Source organism: Girardinichthys multiradiatus, chromosome 22, assembly GCF_021462225.1.
Source record: "Girardinichthys multiradiatus isolate DD_20200921_A chromosome 22, DD_fGirMul_XY1, whole genome shotgun sequence".
NCBI classification, from domain to species: domain Eukaryota; kingdom Metazoa; phylum Chordata; class Actinopteri; order Cyprinodontiformes; family Goodeidae; genus Girardinichthys; species Girardinichthys multiradiatus.
In genome coordinates, this window is record NC_061814.1 from 12,165,385 (window position 1) to 12,189,603 (window position 24,219).

General features: G+C 39.6%; 1 protein-coding gene across 1 annotated transcript in view; it reads right to left on the reverse strand.

Annotated features, from left to right (window-relative positions):
• Positions 1 to 24,219, reverse strand: part of LOC124859068 (sprouty-related, EVH1 domain-containing protein 2-like) — a 42,151-nt gene that overhangs the window by 7,708 nt on the left and 10,224 nt on the right. The window contains exons 2-5 of the mRNA XM_047351556.1: positions 10,454 to 10,646; positions 10,179 to 10,347; positions 8,127 to 8,191; positions 7 to 165 (exon numbers count right to left, since the gene is read on the reverse strand). Of these exons, the coding sequence (XP_047207512.1) occupies positions 7 to 165; positions 8,127 to 8,191; positions 10,179 to 10,347; positions 10,454 to 10,646 (586 nt within the window). The remainder of the gene's footprint in view (positions 1 to 6; positions 166 to 8,126; positions 8,192 to 10,178; positions 10,348 to 10,453; positions 10,647 to 24,219) is intronic.

A 24,219-nucleotide genomic window follows, 5' to 3' on the forward strand; every position in this document is an offset into this window, starting at 1 on the left:
ATTCACCTGGTCCAAGTAGTAGTGGTCTGTGAGGCGGTAGGAGTCATGCAGGTCATGTTGAAGTCCTGACGTGAACTTGTGTCTCTGAGGAAGGGGCGAGGACTCGAGCGGCGGCAGGGAGCTGTCCAATTTTTGAGAGGAGTTGGACGAGCTGTCCGTGGCATTCTGAGTGGACAAACAAACACAGGATGTGCGCTCAAAAACCTCTTTTTCATTGGACATGGCAGACAAATAGCCGGTGTTAGAGGACACTGTGATAAGACAAACAAAAACAGGAAGCCCTGAAGCAGCACTGATTGGAAAAAACAGGAAACGTGTGAGCTGTTTTTTAAAGCTTCTCGATCCAAGTTTGGATTGCTGCATGTTGAGTCAACCTTCAGCCATGAAGTGGCAGCAACACAACTAAAACTATTATAGTGACCGCCAAACTTGGTTTTCATTTTAGCCTTAACAGCGGAGATCAGAAAATAACTTGCAATTTGTTGCTGCAAAAAAATTACTTAAACTTTTAGTGAAGAAGAAACACAACTTCTAAAATGCTTCAGATAAAGTATAAGGTGCAACTTGGTATTAGGACTCCAGACGTTTGCACAAGGTAACAAGAATCACCTTTTTTCTACCCTTACAACAACCTGTCCTCTTCCCCCCATCGCACTCTCTACATTCCACCTCTCCTCTCTCTCTTAGGCACTCCGTATGCCTATATGTGTGTGTGTGCATGACTAGTATCCTGTTCCCTTTCCGCTAAAGGCCGTCAGGGCTCAAATCCAACCCAAACCTTGGCCAGAAACAGGGCAGTCGGGCTGTTGCCATGTAGTGCTCAGACAGACACATTTTCAGACAGATCAAACTGGGGGTCATCCTCTGAGGGAACCGTCTGATGGGCAGGTTGGTGCTCCTCCTGTCTCATTGTGTCATCATGGTTATTTAAGTGCATGGGCAGGAGCTATTCAAGATGTGCTCAGTGCAGTCACAGGGGTGAAAGTGTGTAACTGGACAATGACACACATAAGTCGCTGGTGATTTAGACAGGGAAAAACAATGTCACTTCTGAAGGATAAATACTTTTTTTTAAAAATAAAAACAATTTCTTAAAAAAAACTTTAAAAAAATAATAAAATAAAATAAAAATATATATTTTTTTACATCAGAGTCAAAATCATCAAGATCAGGGCACAATCTACCAAAATAAAAAATTGGATGTTTTGGCATTTTTTATTTTGATCTCCTCAAAAATATAATATATATGCAAATTTGTACCAGAAGCAAGTAAAATAGTAAGTCAGTCAAAATAAAAAAGGAATCTGTAAATGAAGACATAAAAAGCACCTTGCATGACTGCCATATTAAAAGGCAGGCACATTTTTTGGGTTGATTGTTTTTAACTTTGGACTAGATTAATTTGTCCATCTACGCTCAACAACAAGAACGGGGACACGGGTCAGTGTTTGCTGCATTTGACAAGTTTAATCAATGATGGGGGCAGGGCATTTTAGAAAGCTGTAGTGTTGTAAACTGATGTCAATATTGTACATGTTCTTTAGTATAATTTATCTTTTCTGTTTTTATTCATCTCTGCATAGTGGAATCAGGCCATACAACCAAAATACATGCATAAACACTGTAATTTGTCTACCTTAGAGGAATGGGAAATCATCCAGCAGAATTGGTAAAATGTCACCTAAAACTGGACATTAGTCTAAGGCAAGTACTGTCCAACACATCCATGTATTGTTCAGACAGATTAAGGACCCCCAACTACTGACTAAGCCACCGGTGGTAATAACCTTTGGTCTAGCTGGTGGATAGTGGATATTGATCCTGGATATCCAATATTGGATATCCAGGATCATCCTTCCTATTTTGGGTTGTGATTACTGTTTGCATGCCGTTGACTATTTACAGTAAAACTGCAAGCACCTGTTCAAGATGCAGACATTTGCCATAATAAATATTGGGCAAATGAAAATGATTTTCTGTGTGCATCAACTGTAGGTTACCTACACTATTAGGATATGTTATCTGCAAACCTTTTGAAACACTTCCATTACATACCTACCACTTCAACACGTACAGAACAAATCTGGGATGTTATTTAAGCTATATGACCCAGATCTTGTGTGTGTGTGTGTGTGTGTGTGTGTGTGTCTGTCCGTCTGTCTTGTCTGTCTGCTGAAGCCATCCCCATTATATCCTGCTCCCCACATGGATACTGCCATGCCGAGAATTTCCCCCAGCTTTCTTACAAAGCCCTGAGAGCGGCTAGCCAAAAATAACACAACATACTGCCTCTGCTCCTGGACCCGCCCCCCTGGAGAAGCCATTACTGGGGGAAGGAGGAGCCGATACGGTACAAAACCAGTCCAGCGCTGGCCTCCATGGCTGCAACTAATTCGAAACACAGACCGGACTTTCTGCAGCAAGCCCAAACTCCACAAGAGTACAGAGAAAGGAGGAGAGATTATATTACTGGACACCCTCTTGCTGTATGTTCCAGTCCAAGGCTGGACGGAGGGCATTTCAAGATATTTTCTGACACAAAAAAGCTCAGGAGGATTCATCCTTCCACAGTCCGATCTTGCCCGTCTGGGTCGAGCCCAGAATTGCTTCAATAGTTTTTACTCTCCCTGCTGTGAATGAGCCAAAATAGAGACGGAGACAGGAGACGTGTAGAGGGAGGGTTGGTTGGGTTATGGTTAGGTTTGTTGAATGAGAAACAATTTAGGGAAGTATGCCCATCATTGCTTTCTCTCCCCTTCCAACTATCCTGCTCCCCTTAATGGCAGTAAATATGATTAAACATTTCCCCCCAGTCTGGGACTGTGGATCTCTCAAGCTCCATCACAGTGGCCATCAAGTTTAGAAGGCAGAAGCATAGAGGCTCCACAAGCCATGTTCAAACTATAAGTGTTCAAACAATTAGAATTTGCATTGCTGTCAATCTGTCATTTCACAGCTAGACTGATGTGGACTTTTTACAATTCTGCACCTGCTGTGAAAACGTACAGGTCCTTCTCAAAATATTAGCATATTGTGATAAAGTTCATTATTTTCCATAATGTCATGATGAAAATTTAACATTCATATATTTTAGATTCATTGCACACTAACTGAAATATTTCAGGTCTTTTATTGTCTTAATACGGATGATTTTGGCATACAGCTCATGAAAATCCAAAATTCCTATCTCACAAAATTAGCATATCATTAAAAGGGTCTCTAAACGAGCTATGAACCTAATCATCTGAATCAACGAGTTAACTCTAAACACCTGCAAAAGATTCCTGAGGCCTTTAAAACTCCCAGCCTGGTTCATCACTCAAAACCCCAATCATGGGTAAGACTGCTGACCTGACTGCTGTCCAGAAGGCCACTATTGACACCCTCAAGCAAGAGGGTAAGACACAGAAAGACATTTCTGAACGAATAGGCTGTTCCCAGAGTGCTGTATCAAGGCACCTCAGTGGGAAGTCTGTGGGAAGGAAAAAGTGTGGCGGAAAACGCTGCACAACGAGAAGAGGTGACCGGACCCTGAGGAAGATTGTGGAGAAGGGCCGATTCCAGACCTTGGGGGACCTGCGAAAGCAGTGGACTGAGTCTGGAGTAGAAACATCCAGAACCACCGTGCACAGGTGTGTGCAGGAAATGGGCTACAGGTGCCGCATTCCCCAGACCTGGGCTACAGAGAAGCAGCACTGGACTGTTGCTCAGTGGTCCAAAGTACTTTTTTCGGATGAAAGCAAATTCTGCATGTCATTCGGAAATCAAGGTGCCAGAGTCTGGAGGAAGACTGGGGAGAAGGAAATGCCAAAATGCCAGAAGTCCAGTGTCAAGTACCCACAGTCAGTGATGGTCTGGGGTGCCGTGTCAGCTGCTGGTGTTGGTCCACTGTGTTTTATCAAGGGCAGGGTCAATGCAGCTAGCTATCAGGAGATTTTGGAGCACTTCATGCTTCTATCTGCTGAAAAGCTTTATGGAGATGAAGATTTCATTTTTCAGCACGACCTGGCACCTGCTCACAGTGCCAAAAACACTGGTAAATGGTTTACTGACCATGGTATCACTGTGCTCAATTGGCCTGCCAACTCTCCTGACCTGAACCCCATAGAGAATCTGTGGGATATTGTGAAGAGAACGTTGAGAGACTCAAGACCCAACACTCTGGATGAGCTAAAGGCCGCTATCGAAGCATCCTGGGCCTCCATAAGACCTCAGCAGTGCCACAGGCTGATTGCCTCCATGCCACGCCGCATTGAAGCAGTCATTTCTGCCAAAGGATTCCCGACCAAGTATTGAGTGCATAACTGTACATGATTATTTGAAGGTTGGTGTTTTTTGTATTAAAAACACTTTTCTTTTATTGGTCGGATGAAATATGCTAATTTTGTGAGATAGGAATTTTGGGTTTTCATGAGCTGTATGCCAAAATCATCCGTATTAAGACAATAAAAGACCTGAAATATTTCAGTTAGTGTGCAATGAATCTAAAATATATGAATGTTAAATTTTCATCATGACATTATGGAAAATAATGAACTTTATCACAATATGCTAATATTTTGAGAAGGACCTGTATAGTAGGGGTTTGCAGCATACAGTGCCTTGCAACAGTGCACAAATGCATGTTTTGATCTTAACCATACCATTATAGCTATGTTTTACTGTTGTTCTGTTGTGTTCAGGGTGCAGAGAGTTTTCCACTACAAGCAGCGCTTCGCTTGTAGGCCCCAAAAGGTGAATTTTTGTTTTAATGCGACCAGAGCACCTTCTTCCACAGGTGTAATGTTTCCCCTTCAGCCAAACTGCAAACAGGACTTCTGATGGCTCTTTTCTCGTGACTAAGGCGAATAGTTGTCTGCTCAACAGATTCTACCTCTTGAGCGGTGGATCTCTGCTCCTCCCGAGTTACCATGGGCGTCTTGGGTTTATTTTCTGATTAATATTCTTCTTGCCCAGTCTGTCACTTCTTCAGCTGGACAGCCATGTCTTGAAAGCTTTGCAGTTGTGCCATCCTTTTTCAGCTCATGGGTTGAACAATGCTATTTGAGGCAGCTGATAACGAATACACGCAGCGCTTCACAGATAGAGAATTTGTGAACTGCCTATCCTTTTTTCCCCACTCCTCATTTGTGCACTACTTTGTGTTAACCTATAACATAGAGTAATAGAAAAAAATAAAGTTTGAGGTTGTAAGGTGAGGAAATGTGGAAAAAAAAAACATGGGATATCAAGGCTTTTTGCAAAGCACTGTGGATAGCTGCTGGAGGTGACCACACAGACTGGATCAAATCAGTGTGGCACATAAACAGTGTCGTTGCAAGAATAAAATACCTTAATGACTTAAGGAACTAAAGGAGCCATTTCCACCTTAACCTAATGCCTACAACATTGGGAAACGGGGACAGTCTGAGATATCAACCAAACTTTTTCTATATGTCATCAAAGCGAGAGAATAAAAAAATCACAACTCTCACAGATCCACTGGTTTTATCATGGGAGTTGGGCTATATGATTCAATCCCAACTACAGGACAGACTATATGAACCCCCTCTTGTCCTGGAGTTTAGACAAAACGCAGCCATCAACTGCTTTGTGAATGCTCAACAAAAGAATACAGGCTACAAATATACTCTTTGTGTTCAACACTACATATGCAGATGGAGTACATGTTAGATGGAATTTTGTGTTGTGTTTAAGTGCAAACAGCATCTTTAAAAGTGGGCATGCAAAATAGTTTTAACAGTGTCTTCAGCTGGACCCCCGAACCAAACAGGGAGTGTCTTGTTCTTATATGAATCTATATGAATCTACTACCATAACCAAAACAATAAGCATCTCTTATTTTTGGATTATATGTAAGATTATTATTATATGCTGCAGTATTAATTATGTTTGATCTGAAATAGACAAGTCTTTATGTTTTAAAAATAAGGCAGCTTCTCTGCCAACAAAAGCCAGAGACTGCTTCAGGTTTGTTCCACTGAAAGCTTCTACAGTATTCCTGAACCCCCAAACCCCACCCACCTCCCCTCCACTGAAGCCTCACCTCTCTGCTCCTGCTTGTGTGTTTGTGTGCATCTCTGTGGTGGCTGTACACTCCCAGCAGAGCACCTATTAGTCTTGGCCCCAACAGACAGCTCGAGTCAAAGATGAACCACAAGGCACTTCCTCTCGTAAATCACCGGCCCTGCACTAAGCTGGGAAACAGCTGCTCAGTGCTAGCTTGGTGGCTGATCTTACTTCCAAAAGGGAGGTGCAAAGACTGTGTGTGTGTGTGTGGTGAGAGTTGGTGAGATGCAGGAAGTGACCTTGTGACCCTGCCTGCTGGCTCTGGTATCAGATTACAGTACTAAAGGGGGGGGGGGGGGGGGGGGGGGGGGGGGGGGTAATGGAGAGAACATAAAGGGGGGGGGGGGGGGGGGGTCTTTTAAGGTAGAAAGGCCCTGACACACAAACGACATGCATGCAATCCATCTGCAGTGTCAGGTATACGTAACAGATGAGGGTTTCCTACATGTAGAGAGTTTCAAATTTAAATATCATGAAACCTTAAAATTTACTTTATTTTGAAAAACCAACACCGCCGGCTCCTTCCTGCTGCTACAGTTGTTCGTAGAGGGAGGCGAATCCACATCCTCCGTTCCGACCGACGGAGCAACTCCGTTGTTATGTTAATTAATGGTTCCACATTCTCCGTGACTACTCTGAACATCACCGTTGACGGACCCACTCTCCGTCGTTCTCCAATTTTCAGTTCCATTCCGGTCTGTCTTGCTCCGGCCGGGTCAACCAATGTACCTCTCGCACATGCTTTCTTCGGCTCCAAGGAACTCGGAGCGGAAATATGTTGCATTTGAATGACAGTAATGGCATTAATGAATATAACTTTTACCTTAATGCGTAATGTTTCACATACGTTTTGAACAGCATGACGTCCCCCGCCCAGTAGCCCACCGCCACAACTTAAAAAATCCTAGAGGAAATCCTGTTCCATTTAAAATTAATTGGAAATTGATTTGGTCTTTTTAAAGAGGGTGACTGGCATTGTTATTAAGTTTACTAACTATCCCACTAGTGACAGTGACTTTAAATTAAGGGCTAATAGATGGGACAGGGAAGAATATGGGGAAAAGGGACCAGATATGAAGAGTTTCTTTTGTAAACTGTGTTTGTAATATTAGCTGCTAGGTTCAAGATTAAAAGGTGCATCTGCAGTCATAAACACCAAAGGCAGCCCTAAGAAATCAACCTTCATGTTGGAAGGGGTGTGTTGTTCAGAAAACTGGATGCACATTCAATCATGGTGAGAAAGCCCAAATTAGAGTGTGTACAAAACTCCCTACAATAAATTGGAACATCCTCAGACAATGGAACAACGTTGCTGCATCAATTGCTTCATCCTTTGTTACAGCATAAACAAAAGAAAACCAGCACCACGATTACCTGGCACCACCACTAAGGGCCTACTTCTTCTGTTTAGCTTATGATGATTGTGATAAAAGATGCACCTCTAGAGAGATCAAATCGACTTCACTGTATTATAAACTTGTGCAAACTCAAAATGTTTCCAACCTGTGAGACCTGAAGGAATCGTTAGTAAGTAAAATCTGTCCTGATGAGCTCGGGTTTTTTTTTTTATGTTAGGCTTTTTTTTTGTCATAAACCTAGCCCTCTCACATCTTGAGCTTCCTCATCACATCACACGTTACCACCACAGTTCATCATACAACGGGCTTATACTTCAAGCTCTATTTCGCAATAGAATATTTTGATTGTTGTAGCATCTGTACCTTAAAGAGCCATGCTGAAAGTAATAGTTTGCCCCAAGCTGTGCGCTCTCAAACACGGTGCCGTTGTTGCAGAATGAAAGGAGTGATGCATGCTGTGGCACTTGGTTCTGCGACTTCCTCCGCTGCCTGCTCAGCTCAGAGATGCATCAACTTTGACCCCCTCTAACAAACAGACCAGCATGGTGCAAGCCAACCACGAACGTCCTGCCTAAAATCAGCAGCATTACTGCCTCAACATGCATGAGCGACCTTTCCTTTTCACAGGTTTAATCTGATCCACTTTTTAAAACTCCATAGGTCCAACATGCACATGACAATGTGTTAAAAAATGCTTACAGTGAAAACGTCATCATCTCCCAGTTCTCCTTCATTCTGGAGTGCTGTAGAGGAGGTCGTGGAGCCTATGGAGAGGAAAACATCACAGTAAACAGCTCTGATAATGTTTTGATCTCTTTTTGCGTGTCACTGTTTTTATGGTTGCACTTTAATTAATGAACGTTCAGGTTTTACTACCTCTGTATATAAACATCCTCATCCTGTCACTTATCAAAACTTAAGAAAAACAATTTTCGGATACACGTTTCTCCACATACTTTAAAATCATTCATGTCCTCACCAGGACCGGCTGGTTTTACAGGTCATGTTTTGGCCACCACCTACTAAACACCCCTAGTCATGAATCAGCAAGGTGTTTTTCTTGTCTCTTTGTCTTTCTAAGGCTCTTAACTTCACTGTGGAAGAAACTAACATTGTTTTAGTTACTATAGATGCACAGATCACAGTTTGGTGGCCGATTTCGATACTGATTCATATTTCTATTCAAGAACTGTAAAATATGAAGATTGTTTATATTAGAAGCAGAGGTGATGTCACAGTGTGTGAGGGAACAGTTTCAAAATGTGTAACTATTAACATTTAATGATTATTTAAAAAATAAAGACAAACTAAGAAGGCAGAACAATTACTGAGCTGACATTTTAGTATCCGTCTTTAGCATCTTATATTAAGAAGCAGCATTAATACCTGTGTCTGTATGTATATATTCTCTACAATATCAAGTCACTTGTAAAGGCCTTGATATTGTAGAGAATATATATGAGATTTGATAATATGACATTATCAAATCCAGCATGTTCCCTTACACAGGTTTAAAGCTCAAAGGGAAAAAACAGAGCAGCATTGCAGTGCCCATTTCAACCCTCCTGTTAACTGCTAAAGTGACACTCTTATAACATACAAGAGATATGTGTCTACTTCTACTACTACTACTTACACCTTGTGTGCTTCTACTGACTTCATTTTTAAAAAGTGAAACAGCTATTGTTTAGGACTATTTCCACTACAAAATCTTTTTTCAGGAACCCAGGCAATTTTTATTTTTATTTTTTTTATTTACCTAGAACTATTGGATGGGGTTTTGTAGAGAGAGTACAGTGTCCGACAGGTGCATACGAGCAGCAAACAGCGAAAACGAGCAGCAAACACATGAATGACGCAAATTACCAAACACATAAACACAAAAATCCAATCCAACAGAAAAATGCTGCAAACACAGAAAATAGAAGCAGAAGGAAAAATGTCCCAACTACGAAAACAACAGCAAGTTAAGAAAATGCGCCAGATCACTAGGGGGAGATGAGCACCAAGTTATATTGGACCACTTCCTTGTTTAAGACATTAACAAGATGCCCAGAAGAAAGAAAATGTATGTTTTCCTTCATGTGTTTTTTTAAACAAGTGGTCGTAAAATTTTACTAAATATAGATTCGCAGCATATTTACGTCAGTAATATTAGAAATCGACTTCCACTAGTGGTCTGGTGCACTTCCGTTTTGTGTAGCAATTTTGCAGATTTTCTTAACTGTCGTTTTTGCTCTTTGCTGCTGTCTTCCTATTTGCAGGACTTCATTTTGCTTCTGTCTATTTTCTGTGATTGCAGCATTTTCCTTTTGCAGCCTTTTTTGTGTTGCATTGGCTTTTTGTGTTTCTGTGTTTTGGAATTTGCATCATTTATGAATTATTAAGTTTGCATCTTTCATGTGTTTGCAGCGCGTTTGAACCTGTCAGCCACCATAAGAACTTCTAAGCATTTAAAATTGGTCTGCTGCTGAGCAAGGCCTCGGTCGACTTGGGAAGAGCTACCTGCTCAGCCCTGTTTTGACTCGACGGTAGCAATGCTGAAAAAAGCAGCCCGGGTCAATGAATGTTCTGGGACATAAATGCTCTGGGTCTGATTGTCAAAATGAGACTTCCCTAAATAACAGTGTCCAAACTGAGGATCGTTGTTGTTACATTTATAAACCAATTTCTTGGTGCATCTCAAGTTTTTATAAATTTTCTTCCACTGCAACAGTGATGAACGACCAAATCTACATTGCAGCCACATACCTTCAGCCAAGTCTTCAATTGCTTTCCGCACCCCCCTGTCGAAGGTTCTGGCATCAGCTGGACACTGGAAGGACAGGCCACACCTCCTGTCCTCCACTTTCCAATGGTGAAATGTCGGCATTGCAATGTTGTACACTATATCCTTCCTTAGCGGACAGTCCAGGATCACCTGTGCATCAGGCCAATTACAACTCAGTGTCACTTTCGTCACAAGAACCAAAACACAAACACTCATGAGGTTTTATTCAGCTATCCTGCCTTTAACACGGTTTTACCTGTTTGTCACGCAGCCGTTCTCCCCGGATGACGAACTGGGAACTGCTGGAGCCAGAAAGGTGCGTTACCTCCGAAGGAAGGACGCGACAAACGCCCACCCTACTAAGGGCTCCCCCATCCTGAGCCAGCCAGCCGCCGCTTGAGTCGTCCCGCGTCATCACCACCGCTTTCACACGCACGATGTAGCTGTCACTGGACAGAAAGTTGAAAGAATGTGAAAGATTATTAGAATGGGGATTTCAATGGATTTATCTACACATGCACAACAGTATGTGATCAGGAATGAAATGAATTTAAATTCTCTTAAAATGCAGAAAAACAACAGTAAAAACATCTTCCATTAACTGAATCATCATTTGAGTTGTCAGATATATTTTAAAATAGACTTGTTCAGGGTTTTCAGATGCTTGCTTTGTTAAGAGTATAATCCACTTTGCCTGTATGTGGTAAAATACTTCAAGTTCAGAGAGGTAACCACTTCCCTCTGTAGTTAAACCCAAAAATGAAAACAGAACTATGGGTAAACCTTGTAATCAAAACAAGGAATGATCCAATAACATTTACTTGATTTCTAAGGAACTTATTAGCAAAGAAAAAATAATTTTTTTCCAACACAAAACAAAAGCCAACAAAAGACACCTCCTTTAAACAAAACGTAACTTTTCAACCTTGCTCTTTTTGTTAAAGCAGAAAATGCTGCAAAGTCAAACTGGATTTAATGCCACAAAAATGTAATACAGCATTGGATTCATACCACGGCAGACTGTTTGAGGGCGTCGCAAGTCACGACTTTGGTCGGTCCTCACTATGCTGAAGTGGGAAGTGTTGTACCAGAATAAGTCAGCGTTAAAATACACACAAGCATGTCCACACACACAAACACACACACACACACACACACAACATAAACTCACGGAAAAGGGGCTCAGTGTTCAACACCTGTTGGTCAGCAATTTCATTGTTAAGTTGGACATTTCAAAATGTGAACGCAACATGACCACTTTGGTTTTCAAGCGATGGTGGTGAATCTCATTTGGTACTAGATATCATTTATCACATTCCATGTAGTTAACAGACAACTCTTGTTTTTGGTTTCATTAGGCAGATGCCGCAACATGATTTACAACCTTTCAGAAGGTTTGAGGATTTCAAATCATTAAGTGGAATATTGAGATATTTCACAGGCAAAGAACTGAGAACATGCAAGTCATTAAAATATTCTTAACTTACCAAATAAACCAATAGAAGAAAAGTATAGAAAATGCTTTTTTTTGTTTGCAGTATAATGCTGCACTTTTTTTCCAAACTGCAAAAAATATGGACATAACTGCTGTTTGTGCTTTAAAATTAGTGATAGCTTCTTCCTGCTTCCAGTAAAGTTGAATTAAAAAAAGGCTCACCTTCACCAGCTCCTAAAATCTTCAACAGCCTTTACTTACAATTTTAACTAAATTTTTTGCCACTAAACATGCTATGTAGTTTATGAAAACACTTCTTGCAGTGAAAAATGCTGGTGCAATTCATAAGGAAGAAGGTTTAATTTTTTTAATCCTGAGGATCAAATGGAAAATGTAAAACACTTTCTTTTAGCTAAAATATGGATGAGAGGTATAAAGAATATAATACAGAAAGGTTTAGCCCCGAGTCTGATGCACTTCTAGCTAGGTTTTATCTACAGTGCGGATTAAAATAATCTTTTCCATTACGTGTTGCTGATCATCACATTGTGGCATTTCCTTTTGTGTGTAAGAATGCAACTGCAGTAAAAACAACCAGAAATTAGTTATATTACTCTAAATCACTGCTTTGTTATCCGCCATTAAAGTCCTCCAGCATTCCCACTAAACAAATTAGGTCTCTGCAGACAGCGGCAGAATGAATGCAAAAAAATAAAAAAATGAATGTTTTAAAGCAGTTATTTTACAAGAACCAAATAAAAAAACACTAACATAAGTCGAAATGTGCAACATGAATAGATGTTAAATTTGTAGGGTCAAACCATGGTTCTTTGTTTCAGATGCAGGTGTGTGTCTGGTCAATAAATTAATTATGTCTTGAAAGTTAGGCAATTTGAAATGAAAAAAAAAGGTTTTAATATCATGTTTTTTTTTTTTTATTGATGCTGTATTTAATCTTATAACCTAGAACAGACCTGATTGTTTTCTTATATTTTAAATAAAACTTCAAATCCGAAAGAGACAATTGCAAGTGGTGAATCCAGGTCACCATTGTGTTAGGCATGGGTTGCTTACCAATAGCAAGATGTAGCATAACTAAAAAAAATTGTTTTTACATATACAGCTTGTGGAGTAGCACAGTGCTGCACCTCCTCCACCTGCTGCTGCGAAGTGCCGGTCAGACAACTGAAACAAGGCTACTAAACTGCTCTCGCACTTGCAAGAAAGAAAAATTGGACTGGAAATATTTCTGGTCAAAATTATTCTGGACAGAGCACTCCAAGTTGTCTGTAAAGCAGTAGATTGCAGGCTAGCTACTCCATTAGCTAGTCTGACTACTTAACTAACTAAAAACGACTTGTTGTAACAGTGTTTATTTAACAGAGTGGCAAAAAGGGATAATATTCAGCAAAATAAGCACCTCAGAACCAGCACTAAATTACCATGTTTTTATTTTGTAGTATGGCAAAAAAATGTTACAGATACCATTATTATAACTGTAATAGTACATTTTACATTCACAGCAGTGTAGAAACGTAGTTTTTCTGTTTGAAGGGATCAAATTATGTTTTAGATTTTCTTTTGTGTTAATACTGTAATACCATCAAACTGTGGTACTTATTTCAATCTTATCATACTGTGACAATCTCATACTAGCATTCCAACTTTTAAATTTAACACTCTCAGCCCAGGTGCACTTTTTGAAAATGAAAGTAAATGTTTGCCAAGCTGTTTATCAAATTATCCTAATTATGTTTTTGAAGCCGAATCAGAGTTTTTGTACTAAAACACTCAAAGTCGGTAGGCAATAAAATCAATATGTAATCAGATAAATAGATCCTCACAAACAGGTGACATTGTTATCCCAGCTACAGATTATTTGGATCCAGCAACAGCCGACTGGAGCCTAAATCAGATGCACATCATACAATCCGACAAGATAATGCGGCCACAGTTTAGTCTATAGCAGCACAAAACAATACATGACAAAAAAACAAACAGTAGACCGGAGGTAGAGCGGCAAAACCATGAGCCATTCTCCAGCCTTAGCGTGACAGCCACCACCCTCACGGGGACACAAAGCACATGGTCCCAATCCTCATGAACGACCTGACAATAACAGGATGTGCCTGTGTATATTCAATCGATGCTCTGTGCACGTGTGTGTGTAGAGGAGTGAGCATTAACATTAAAAAGAGAGCGATATGGAGGAAGAGAGGCAGAGTGGGAGTGAATGAGAGGTGTTATATAATTAGTTTGCAGATAGTCTAAAGGAGCTAATGCGCACACATACACACACACACACAAACACACACACACACACACACACACACACACACACACACACAGGTGGCAAAACTGGTTCACCAGCTCCCGCCCACACACATTCATAAAAGTGACTGAATGACAGACTGGCTGACTGGGTGATAGCAGACAAACAGCCCGAACAGAATAGCAACCACAGAATCACCCACGTTCCTGCTTTTGTGTAAGACACACGCATACATCGAACGAGACAGGTTTTTTTCCATTTAGAAACTACAATTTAAAAAAAAAATATTTTACCAATATGGATGCAGTAACCGAAAGGGACACTTTTAAAAAAGATGTTATGAAATATACGGTAGACTAAATTTGGAGGTTCAGTGTTGTTACTGGCAGAGGCAGCTTTACTGGTAATGTCTGTGGGCAGGTACAGTTGTACTTGTTATGTCAAAGCACGATGGGCGTAGGCAAAAAGTCATTTAGGTTCCACTGTGCCACTCCAATGACCCACTTGTATTTCCATCACCAAACAAAGCTAACTATCCAACAGTCCAATTTAAATGGCAAAAATTGATTATTAAAGTAAGCCACTTATGTTTTATGCTTTTAAAATGTTGTATTTTGACTGCATTATCTAAACCTGCATTATGTTAGTTTGACTAAATTACTGTGGTTAAAATAGCTCCCACTATATTATAAGGTTGCAGTGGTGTCACATAAAGATTTATGCAACATTTGTAGCCATTACGAAAGCCCAAGAAAAATGAGAAAATGGACCCTGTTTCCATCAAAGGAATAAATAACCTTGTTCCTGGCACCTACAATGGATTATCACCATAAGCCTAAAATAAAACCACCAAAATAAACCCCTCAATCCAGCTATAGTATAAATGACACCCCAAACTTAGAGCTTATTTTTCCACACGTGCATGCCCAATCCAAACAAGGCCCATACGCTTCCAAAATTAGTTGGCCCAAAAACAGCTAAATGGGTCCGAGCACCCAAAAGTCTTCCCTAGTAATTACCACTGAACCAGAACTCACCGACCAAAATTAAAGCACTCCCACAGTCTACGTCAATATATACCAACCATATGGAGTTGATGAGATCACTTCTAGTTTTAGAGAAAAAGAACGGTGTGTTCTTGTTGAGTAAATGTTTCTCCATTACCTGCTAGAAAAGCAGTACAAACTATCCTATCTTTTGTACAAAAAAAGTAAAAGATTCCACTTGCTTTTATTTAAAATATAGAAGCAACAAATATCCTGACTGGTGTTCAAAATACTTATTAAAACACTATGTCGAAAACCTTTATTTGTTACTGTACATAAATATCAAACCTTTTTGTCGTTTAGCTCTTTATAGAGTGACACAAGTATAACAAACTGATACTAGCTTGTTAATAAGTTAAGCTACCTGCTCAGGTAACCAGCCTCCAGTGAGCTGCTTAACAGTACCCTGCTAGTTTTAGTGTTAAAACAGTATTACTTTTATAAGAGTGATGTGTGGCGCTCCTTCAGTTTCTGCACAATGACTGCGCCTGATTTTTAGGACTAGGATTTTTTCCCAAACAGTCAATTAGGCTTTCTTGTAAGAGAGGGAAAAGTGTAGATCCTCCCTTTTGCCATCTGACTGGCAGTGTACAGCAACCAGTAGTGGAGAGGCAACTTAGTATTACTCTTCATAGCTAGAGAAAATCCAGAAACTGTGGCACTTTTTTCTTTAAACTGTCTAAATGGTGTGAAGGCAATTTGATTGCAGTAACTTTTTTTTTTATATCTTGGTATACCTTAAAACTGGCAACTGGCCTGTTCATAAGTTAAAGTAAATCAAGACGCTGTTATACTTAAAACTGCAAAGGCTGTCATTCATTTATTACTTTTTGCTACATGGTAGCTGTATAATTGTTAAAAAAAAAAGTTTATATTTGGAAATCCATACAGTTGCTTTTACATGACTCAAACACATACATATGGCACATCCAAATATAGAACAACGCATCCAAGCCACCCACATACAGAAATAAACGCTAAATTCCGCAATAAATAGTCACATGTGCTTTCAGATACACGATCCAGGCTATCAGCTCCCTAGGATGAACTTGTCACATCTTGGTCCGTCTTGTGACCCATGTCTGGAGCCCCGTCTGCCAACAGGCCCTATAATCTGTGGTTCGAACACACACAGCCTCAACCAGCATCACATAGCTTCTTTAATACACTTGGAAGAGACTAAACATCTTGGCACAGATATACTCACACTAACATTTAGGAACTGTGAATCTAATTCTGTCCATGTCAGTGTTACATGAAGTGATAATGCTGAAAAAAGGACTGACAACCGCACTAACAGATGACGACTGATGCACTATAATGATCCATTGATACAGAACCCAGCACAAAAACGTTAAACTTCCACACAACACAGGCGATCCCTTTTAAAACAGCAGCAAAGTGGCTGTAAATTTTAGGATACATGTTGTTTTAGGAAGCATCTTTCAGGTGTTATCAGGATATTGTTGCGACCAAAGTGAGTGATGACTCAGTTCGAAAGGACGATGAGAAAAGCTCAGCGCCTTACAGATAACATCAGCAAATCCATGAATCATAGCCTTTTATAATTTATTGTAAGCCATCAGGACAAAGGTGCAGGGTGTGCTAGGAACCATAAAAAAGGTCACATAAGTCCAAATGCCAGCCATTTGTATTTGTTGCAATGCCACTTATACTGCATATCAAACAATTACTCATAAGCTCAACAGCATGGAATACAAACCTAAAGTTTCACTAACTGGAGCCAGAAATTCAGCCCGCTGAGTCAAAGTTTTCAAATGTTTGCTCTTTGCTGATAATTTCAGCTATGAGTAACTTCTATGCATTTAAATATAAGTTACTGTTATATTATTAGTAATACAATACGCTGCCTGTTCAAAAAAAGTTGCCACCAAAAAAAAAAAGGTCACAATAATATTTTGTTGGAGTGCCTTTAGCTTTGATTACGGCACACATTCGCTGTGGCATTGTTTCGATAAGATTCTGCAATGTCACAAGAATTATTTCCACCCAGTGTTGCATTAATTTTTCACCAAGATCTTACATTGATGATGGTAGAGTCTGACCGCTGTGCAAAGCCTTCTCCAGCATATCCCAAAGATTATCAATGGGGTTAAGGTCTGGACTCTGTGGTGGCCAATCCATGTGTGAGAATGATGTCTCATGCTCCCTGAACCACTCTTTCACAATTCTAACCCGATGAATCCTGGCATTGTCATCTTGGAATATGCCTGTGCCATCAGGGAAGAAAAAATCCATTGATGGAATAACCTGGTCGTTCAGTATATTCAGGTAGTCAGCTGACCTCATTCTTTGAATACATAATGTTGCTGAACCCAGACCTCACCAAATGCAGCAACCCCAAATCATAGCACTGCCCCCACAGGCTTGTACAGTAGGCACTAGGCATGATGAGTACATCACTTCACCTGCCTCACTTCTTACCCTGATGCGCCCATCACTCTGAAACAGTGTAAATCTGGACTCATCAGACCATATGACATTCTTCCATTGCTCCAGAGTCCAATCTTTATGTTCCCTAGCAAATTGAAGCCTTTTTTTCTGGTTAGACTCACTGATTAGTGGTTTTCTTAAGGCTACACAGCTGTTCAGTCCCAATCCCTTGAGTTCCCTTTGCATTGTGCATGTAGAAATGCTCTTACTTTCACTATTAAACATAGCCTGGAGTTCTACTGTTGGTTTCCTTTGATTTGATTTCACCAAGTGTTTAAGTGATTGCCGATTACGATCATTCAGTATTTTTTCCGGCCACATTTCTTCCTAAATCGAGTCCCCACTATCCTTCCAGTTTTTAATAATGCGTTGGACAGTTCTTAACCCAATTTTGGTAGTTTCTGCAATCTCCTTAGATGTTTTTTCTGCTTGATGCATGCCAGTGATTTGACCCTTCTGAAACATGTCTTTCGACATGATTGTTTAACAAATGAGAAGCAACTCATTGGACCAGTTGTGGTTAAATAACTTGTTGCCAGCTGAAACATAATCGCCCATGCACTAATTATCCAATGGGAGGCTCCTATTTGCTTAGTTAAATCCAGGTGGCACCTTTTTATTTGAGTAGGCAGTGTATGTTACTAATGTAACATTTAACATGTCTAGATTATAATTCTGAAGCATTTCTGTTGGACATCATCTTGGCATGATTTTGAACTCACAGATTGTGCACAATCATGCACTGCAAAGGGTGATTAATTTGCTAAACAACACATTTCTGCTAAATGCATCAAAATTTTTTTGTTTAAACTCATTACTTGTCTAGTTCCTTTGAATATGGCATGTTTTGAGAATGATCTAAAAGAACTTCAGAGTTTTGCAAAGGAAAAGCTACAGATGCACTGAGCTGGATTTACCCAGTTGATACCAATTCTGGTTTACTTAGAGGTCTGGCCTGTCCAATTCCAATTCTGATATGTCCCGAACAATTATCTGATTTTTAGTAACTGCTGGCCCAAATGCAGCAAGCATTTCTGAAACAACTTGCATTAGACATGTTACGTTTCATGCATTTAGAGACTGAAAAAGGCAGACCAGGAAAAAAGATAAATATTTTTTTTCTCAGTATTTACGCCGGTGATCAAAGGAACACTTGCTGTATTCCACCACTGGCTCTTCATATGGTGCATCAATACACAAAACATCACGTTTTCTAAAGTAACAACACCAGTGTGCTACAGTTTGAAATCATCCCCATTTATTTATATTTTGTTGCTAAAGAATCCAAAATTCTTGTATTATTTTGAAATGGGCTTGATCAAAATTTCATCATACTTTCAGGAGATCTTTCGCAGTTTTATTTTGGAACACAACTTGCTTTTCACTCATTTTGGAGGAGTACCTGGGCATTTTCAGATGATTGTTTTTGTCAAGCCACTTAAACAGTGAGTCATTTTGGTAAAAAAAATGCTTCTACACATGGACAGTGGAACACAAAGAAATTAAATAAGATCTTTAACAGACATGCACTGAGAAATTGTTTAATTTTCAGCTTTTAGCTTAACAATCAGGCTGCAAGAGTGTGAGACTTTTAGGAAACAACAGGAAGGTTGGATGTATTTAACTTAAGTTGCTCCTCTTTGTCTCTTTGACCTTTCAACCTCTGTCTGTTATGGGACATGCTGGATTTGGAAATTTTGGTGACCTTTTGGCAATAACAGAGTTGAGGTAAGGATTCATATTCTGTACAATATAAACATGGAGACTGTTGTTTTTGTGATGTTAAGCCCACTGATCGCTAGATACTAAAGCTAGCCTAAAATGTCAACTCTGTTTTTTCTGTTTTAAATCCATAAAAACCTATTTAATAGTGACTTCTCTCTCTGACACACCCACATGGTTAAAATAATTTGAATGCTTTCATGATTTTAGCTCTTCTAGAAAAATCAGAATCATGGTACTTAAACAATTAGAGGTGGTTTATAACATTTTCCCCCATGCCTACACAACAAAACAGGCTATTGAATGTACTCCAGAGTTAGATGGACCTTGAGAATCCCTTTACCCAATAGGGCTGTAATAAAACAGTAAACAGGGCTTGGACGCAGGCTCGGAGAGGTGTGGAATCCAGCTCATATGTGCCAGATGAATGGGCCGGTGAGGGGAGTCCAGCCATGTGTGATAAGAGTGGATATACTTCCTGTGATAAAGAATGACTCGCCACGCCTCTGCATGATCAACAGCACTACAGATACACACACACCCCTCTCTGCACACAGTATACGCTCTGTTTGGTGCAATCAGGAAGTGACTGAAGGGCACTTCACAATCAGGATCATTTCATTATTGGTTTGTTGTTCTGATGTCCTGAATGCTGACAGAGTCTCACGGCATTGCCTGATACTCCTGGTGCAAGGAGGCAAGAGTAATGCCACGTATGGTGTGCAGAAAAAAAGCTCACCAAATACTTCTGGATGTTCAAATTTACTGATTTTGTGAGTCGCCTCACTTTAAAAATTTATATCTTTGGTTTTTGTTGCTATTGATCAGACCAAGTAAGGAAGTAAGGTTCTTATTTTGGTTTGTGTAAGGACACTTTGTTGCTTATTAAATGACACAAAAGTACACATTAGGTACAACAAAGTATTTGGGTCTATTACACCTGATCTTTCATTACCTTTCATTCAGAGAGACAGAAAGTGCAGGGTTGGGAGGAGGGGGTGAATAAAATTCATTCACAACTATTGACATGGGAGCCTCCTGAGGGGAAGTCTGATTGGCATTCTGTCAATCAGCTGCAGTTATGTGGAACGTTCACATGTCAGGGCAGCACAAGGCTCAAGCCGCTGCTTAAAATGAGTGCGTCAGTTGATATGGGAGCAGTGCTAACGGATAACACGCCATGCCCAACTGACCAATCACAGTGCAAAAGCAGTGAGGGCACTCTGATCAATTGGTCACAGATCGTTACGGGTCTATATTCTCTCTAGAACAGTGAGCGCAGTTAAAGATCTGCAGAGGAAGGCGAGTAAGCCATTCCTGAAAACACTTTTCGTTGAAATAGAAGGAAGAAGAAAACATCCTGTTGTTTTCTATAAATAAAAACTGATAGAAAATATTCTGAGCTCCCTACAAATATTTTCACATATTACCTCTGATAGTTAGAATAATTTATTTTAAGTTACTACACAGGGTTACATTTTCAACAGCTCCCCAAGCAGAAGCTATACCTCTTTAGATAAGTGAAAATAATTAGAGATGCAGTGAGAAATCGGCTGGTCACCCACTGGTGACAGACAGGTTGGAAAGTCAAAAAGAATCTGATCTTTTTTGGAACAGTGAATTTTCCATCCTTAAGCACCACCAAGTTACACTAGCAGCAACACTCTTCAGTGTGGAAGTTGTTACCGTGGAAAGAGGACTGCAACTTCAAACATGTTAGTTTTAGAATAATATCACAGGAAGCACAAAGGTATATAAAGCTAATTAATGGAAATGCTCATGTCCTCTGACATCCTTGCTCTGATTTAATCTTGTAAACTTTCAACCATTATGTAGCAGCTTTTAGGAAATCTCAAATTTAAGGTAAGGGCCAATGTGCTGAAGGGAAGGAAGATAGCATTAGTAACTGGCTAACTGTGCTAATTGCTGATAAAATATGGTAAAAAAAAAGTCTGCTTTAATAATTTTGTTTGTTTTAAATAAGTAAAACCGTGCCTTACAGTGATTGCCCTTTTCACTCAGAAGTGGGCTTTTTTTCGAGAGGTTAGCATCGAATGTGGCTGCCGCACATGTAGAATACAGTGAAAAAGGCTGAAATCAATCATTTATTCTGACAGTGTGTGACTCTTTAAACCAGGGCGCACACACACTGCTGTAAAAATCTATTTGAAAATGTGTTTGTGTCTGTTTTATCGCATAAAACGAATTATTAATACTCATTCGTAATAGTAGTTAGCACTTTAACAATTAGCAAATCGTCCTATTTTCTGACTTGTTTCTAGAACGCTGCGAACTCGGGTGTGATGTCATTTCCAATTCCTACACAAATGGATCATGGCATTACTTCTGCTTCTAATATGAATAATTTGTGACTGTTCAAGACAGCAAGGTTAAAAAAATGTTTTAAATGCTGTTATAGCTTTGAAAGCGAAACCATTATTGGCAGGTCAAAGCATTGCTAGAGATTGCTAGAGATCAGAAATCAAATACAAGATTATGCATCTTTAGAAATGAACCTAAATAAAATGTGATTGTTTAACACTTTTTGGTGGAAATAAATATGGGCACAAATTGTCAAGCCAGAAGGGGAAGGATTAAATGAACGGCATTATTGAAACCATCATGTTGTTGTTTTTCAATCATCATTTTTGAGCCTGTTTCCATTTCTATGACTTGACATTTTTTATAGGGGAATTGTTTTAACCATATTACATTATTATAGTAATCTAAATCTCATCTCCTCTTGTGATGTTTAGCATTGCTCCTAGAACTGTATGCTAAAAGTGACTTCGCAGCCCCTCCAGTTAATTCGAACTCCACTTAAACTAAGCTGATTGGTCCTAAACCTCTTACAGACCTTCATAAAACCTCCCATCCGCTTATTCTTGGTTCGACTTAACGCTTTGGACTGAGTAAAAGTGACAAGGGGGGCTCTCTAATCCTCTTTGTATCTTTGACAAACATCCAACACAGTGTCAGCCTGAGCTGTGTTTGATCAGGTGGACTTTGTTTACATAAACTGTCAAATGTCAATGGTTTATCTTGTAATTGGACAAACTGTGGTCCAGCCCTGGGGCATCAAACCAACTGACAATTATTTGCATGATGAACACTAGGAAGCCTGAACACTCAGGGCTTCCCCACACTAGGCATGAAGGGATTTTTAAAGCTACCCATGAATAGCTACAACATTATCTGATGTTAGTTTGTTGGAATTTGTTGTGAGTTGGAATAATATCACACAAGGTTAAGATTTTGCCAACTGACTGCGTTTAAAATTTCCGAAACATCCCTAGTCCTTTACTTAAGTTATTTATTTGATACTGATCTTATAACAAACATCCCTAAAATTAATCTATTCCAAATAAAAAGATATTTCCTTATGTTTCTTACCTGCTGACAATGGTTCAGAGTGACCAGAAAATATAGCCGATACATTTTTTATAAATGAACTACTGTGTATTAAAATTGAATTCCTTGCACCTTCAACTTTAAGGGTTATACTGTAGTTAAATGATGTAAAACAATTTTAAACAGATACTGTAAAACTATTTTAAATATTACAAGAACATCTGGAATTGCAAAAAATAAAATAGCGAAGTTAAACATAATACTGTGGTGTTGTCTCCATCTCACTGATGGATGGCGTACACTGATGCGGCGCACGACAATAACGTTGCTTATTGCCATACATCGCAACCAGTTTAATAGTAAGCAGTCACCGTACAATGTGCACACACCAAACTTGAAGTTGTACCAAAGTTTATTAGATGCACGTCGAATAGTGTGTAATGGAATAGTCTTTTAAGACTGCTAAAAATTGCACATTGTAAGAAGGCCATTAAAAGGGGATACTAACAGTGATCAGTGGAAACAGGGTGTAACAAAAAAGGTTTCAGTGGATGATATACAATTAAATTAATTTACATTTGAGGTTTGACATTTTTAGGGTTATTCGTCTCCATAACTCAACTAGACTTAACTACTATGAGAAATAAACAGACGCTATGGTTAAGCACATGGGAACAAATGTGTTAACAAGTATAAAAAGAAAGTACGAAGGGATAAAATGTAACGTGTGGATGAAATTAATTGGTAGTGTCAAGCTGACCTAGAGTTGTCGTATCCAAAGTGCAAAAAAACCAAAAAAAAAACAGTTAAAGTTTATGTCAAGATTTATTGCCCTTAAAAATTAAATAACCCACATACAGGTCCTTCTCAAAATATTAGCATATTGTGATAAAGTTCATTATTTTCCATAATGTCATGATGAAAATTTAACATTAATATATTTTAGATTCATTGCACACTAACTGAAATATTTCAGGTCTTTTATTGTCTTAATACGGATGATTTTGGCATACAGCTCATGAAAACCCAAAATTCCTATCTCACAAAATTAGCATATTTCATCCAACCAATAAAAGAAAAGTGTTTTTAATACAAAAAACATCAACCTTCAAATAATCATGTACAGTTATGCACTCAATACTTGGTCGGGAATCCTCTGGCAGAAATGACTGCTTCAATGCGGCGTGGCATGGAGGCAATCAGCTTGTGGCACTGCTGAGGTCTTATGGAGGCCCAGGATGCTTCGATAGCGGCCTTTAGCTCATCCAGAGTGTTGGGTCTTGAGTCTCTCAATGTTCTCTTCACAATATTCCACAGATTGTCTATGGGGTTCAGGTCAGGAGAGTTGGCAGGCCAATTGAGCACAGTGATACCATGGTCAGTAAACCATTTAACCAGTGGTTTTGGCACTGTGAGCAGGTGCCAGGTCGTGCTGAAAAATGAAATCTTCATCTCCATAAAGCTTTTCAGCAGATGGAAGCATGAAGTGCTCCAAAATCTCCTAATAGCTAGCTGCATTGACCCTGCCCTCGATAAAACACAGTGGACCAACGCCAGCAGCTGACACGGCACCCCAGACCATCACTGACTGTGGGTACTTGACACTGGACTTATGGCATTTTGGCATTTCCTTCTCCCCAGTCTTCCTCCAGACTCTGGCACCTTGATTTCCGAATGACATGCAGAATTTGCTTTTATCCGAAAAAAGTACTTTGGACCACTGAGCAACAGTCCAGTGCTGC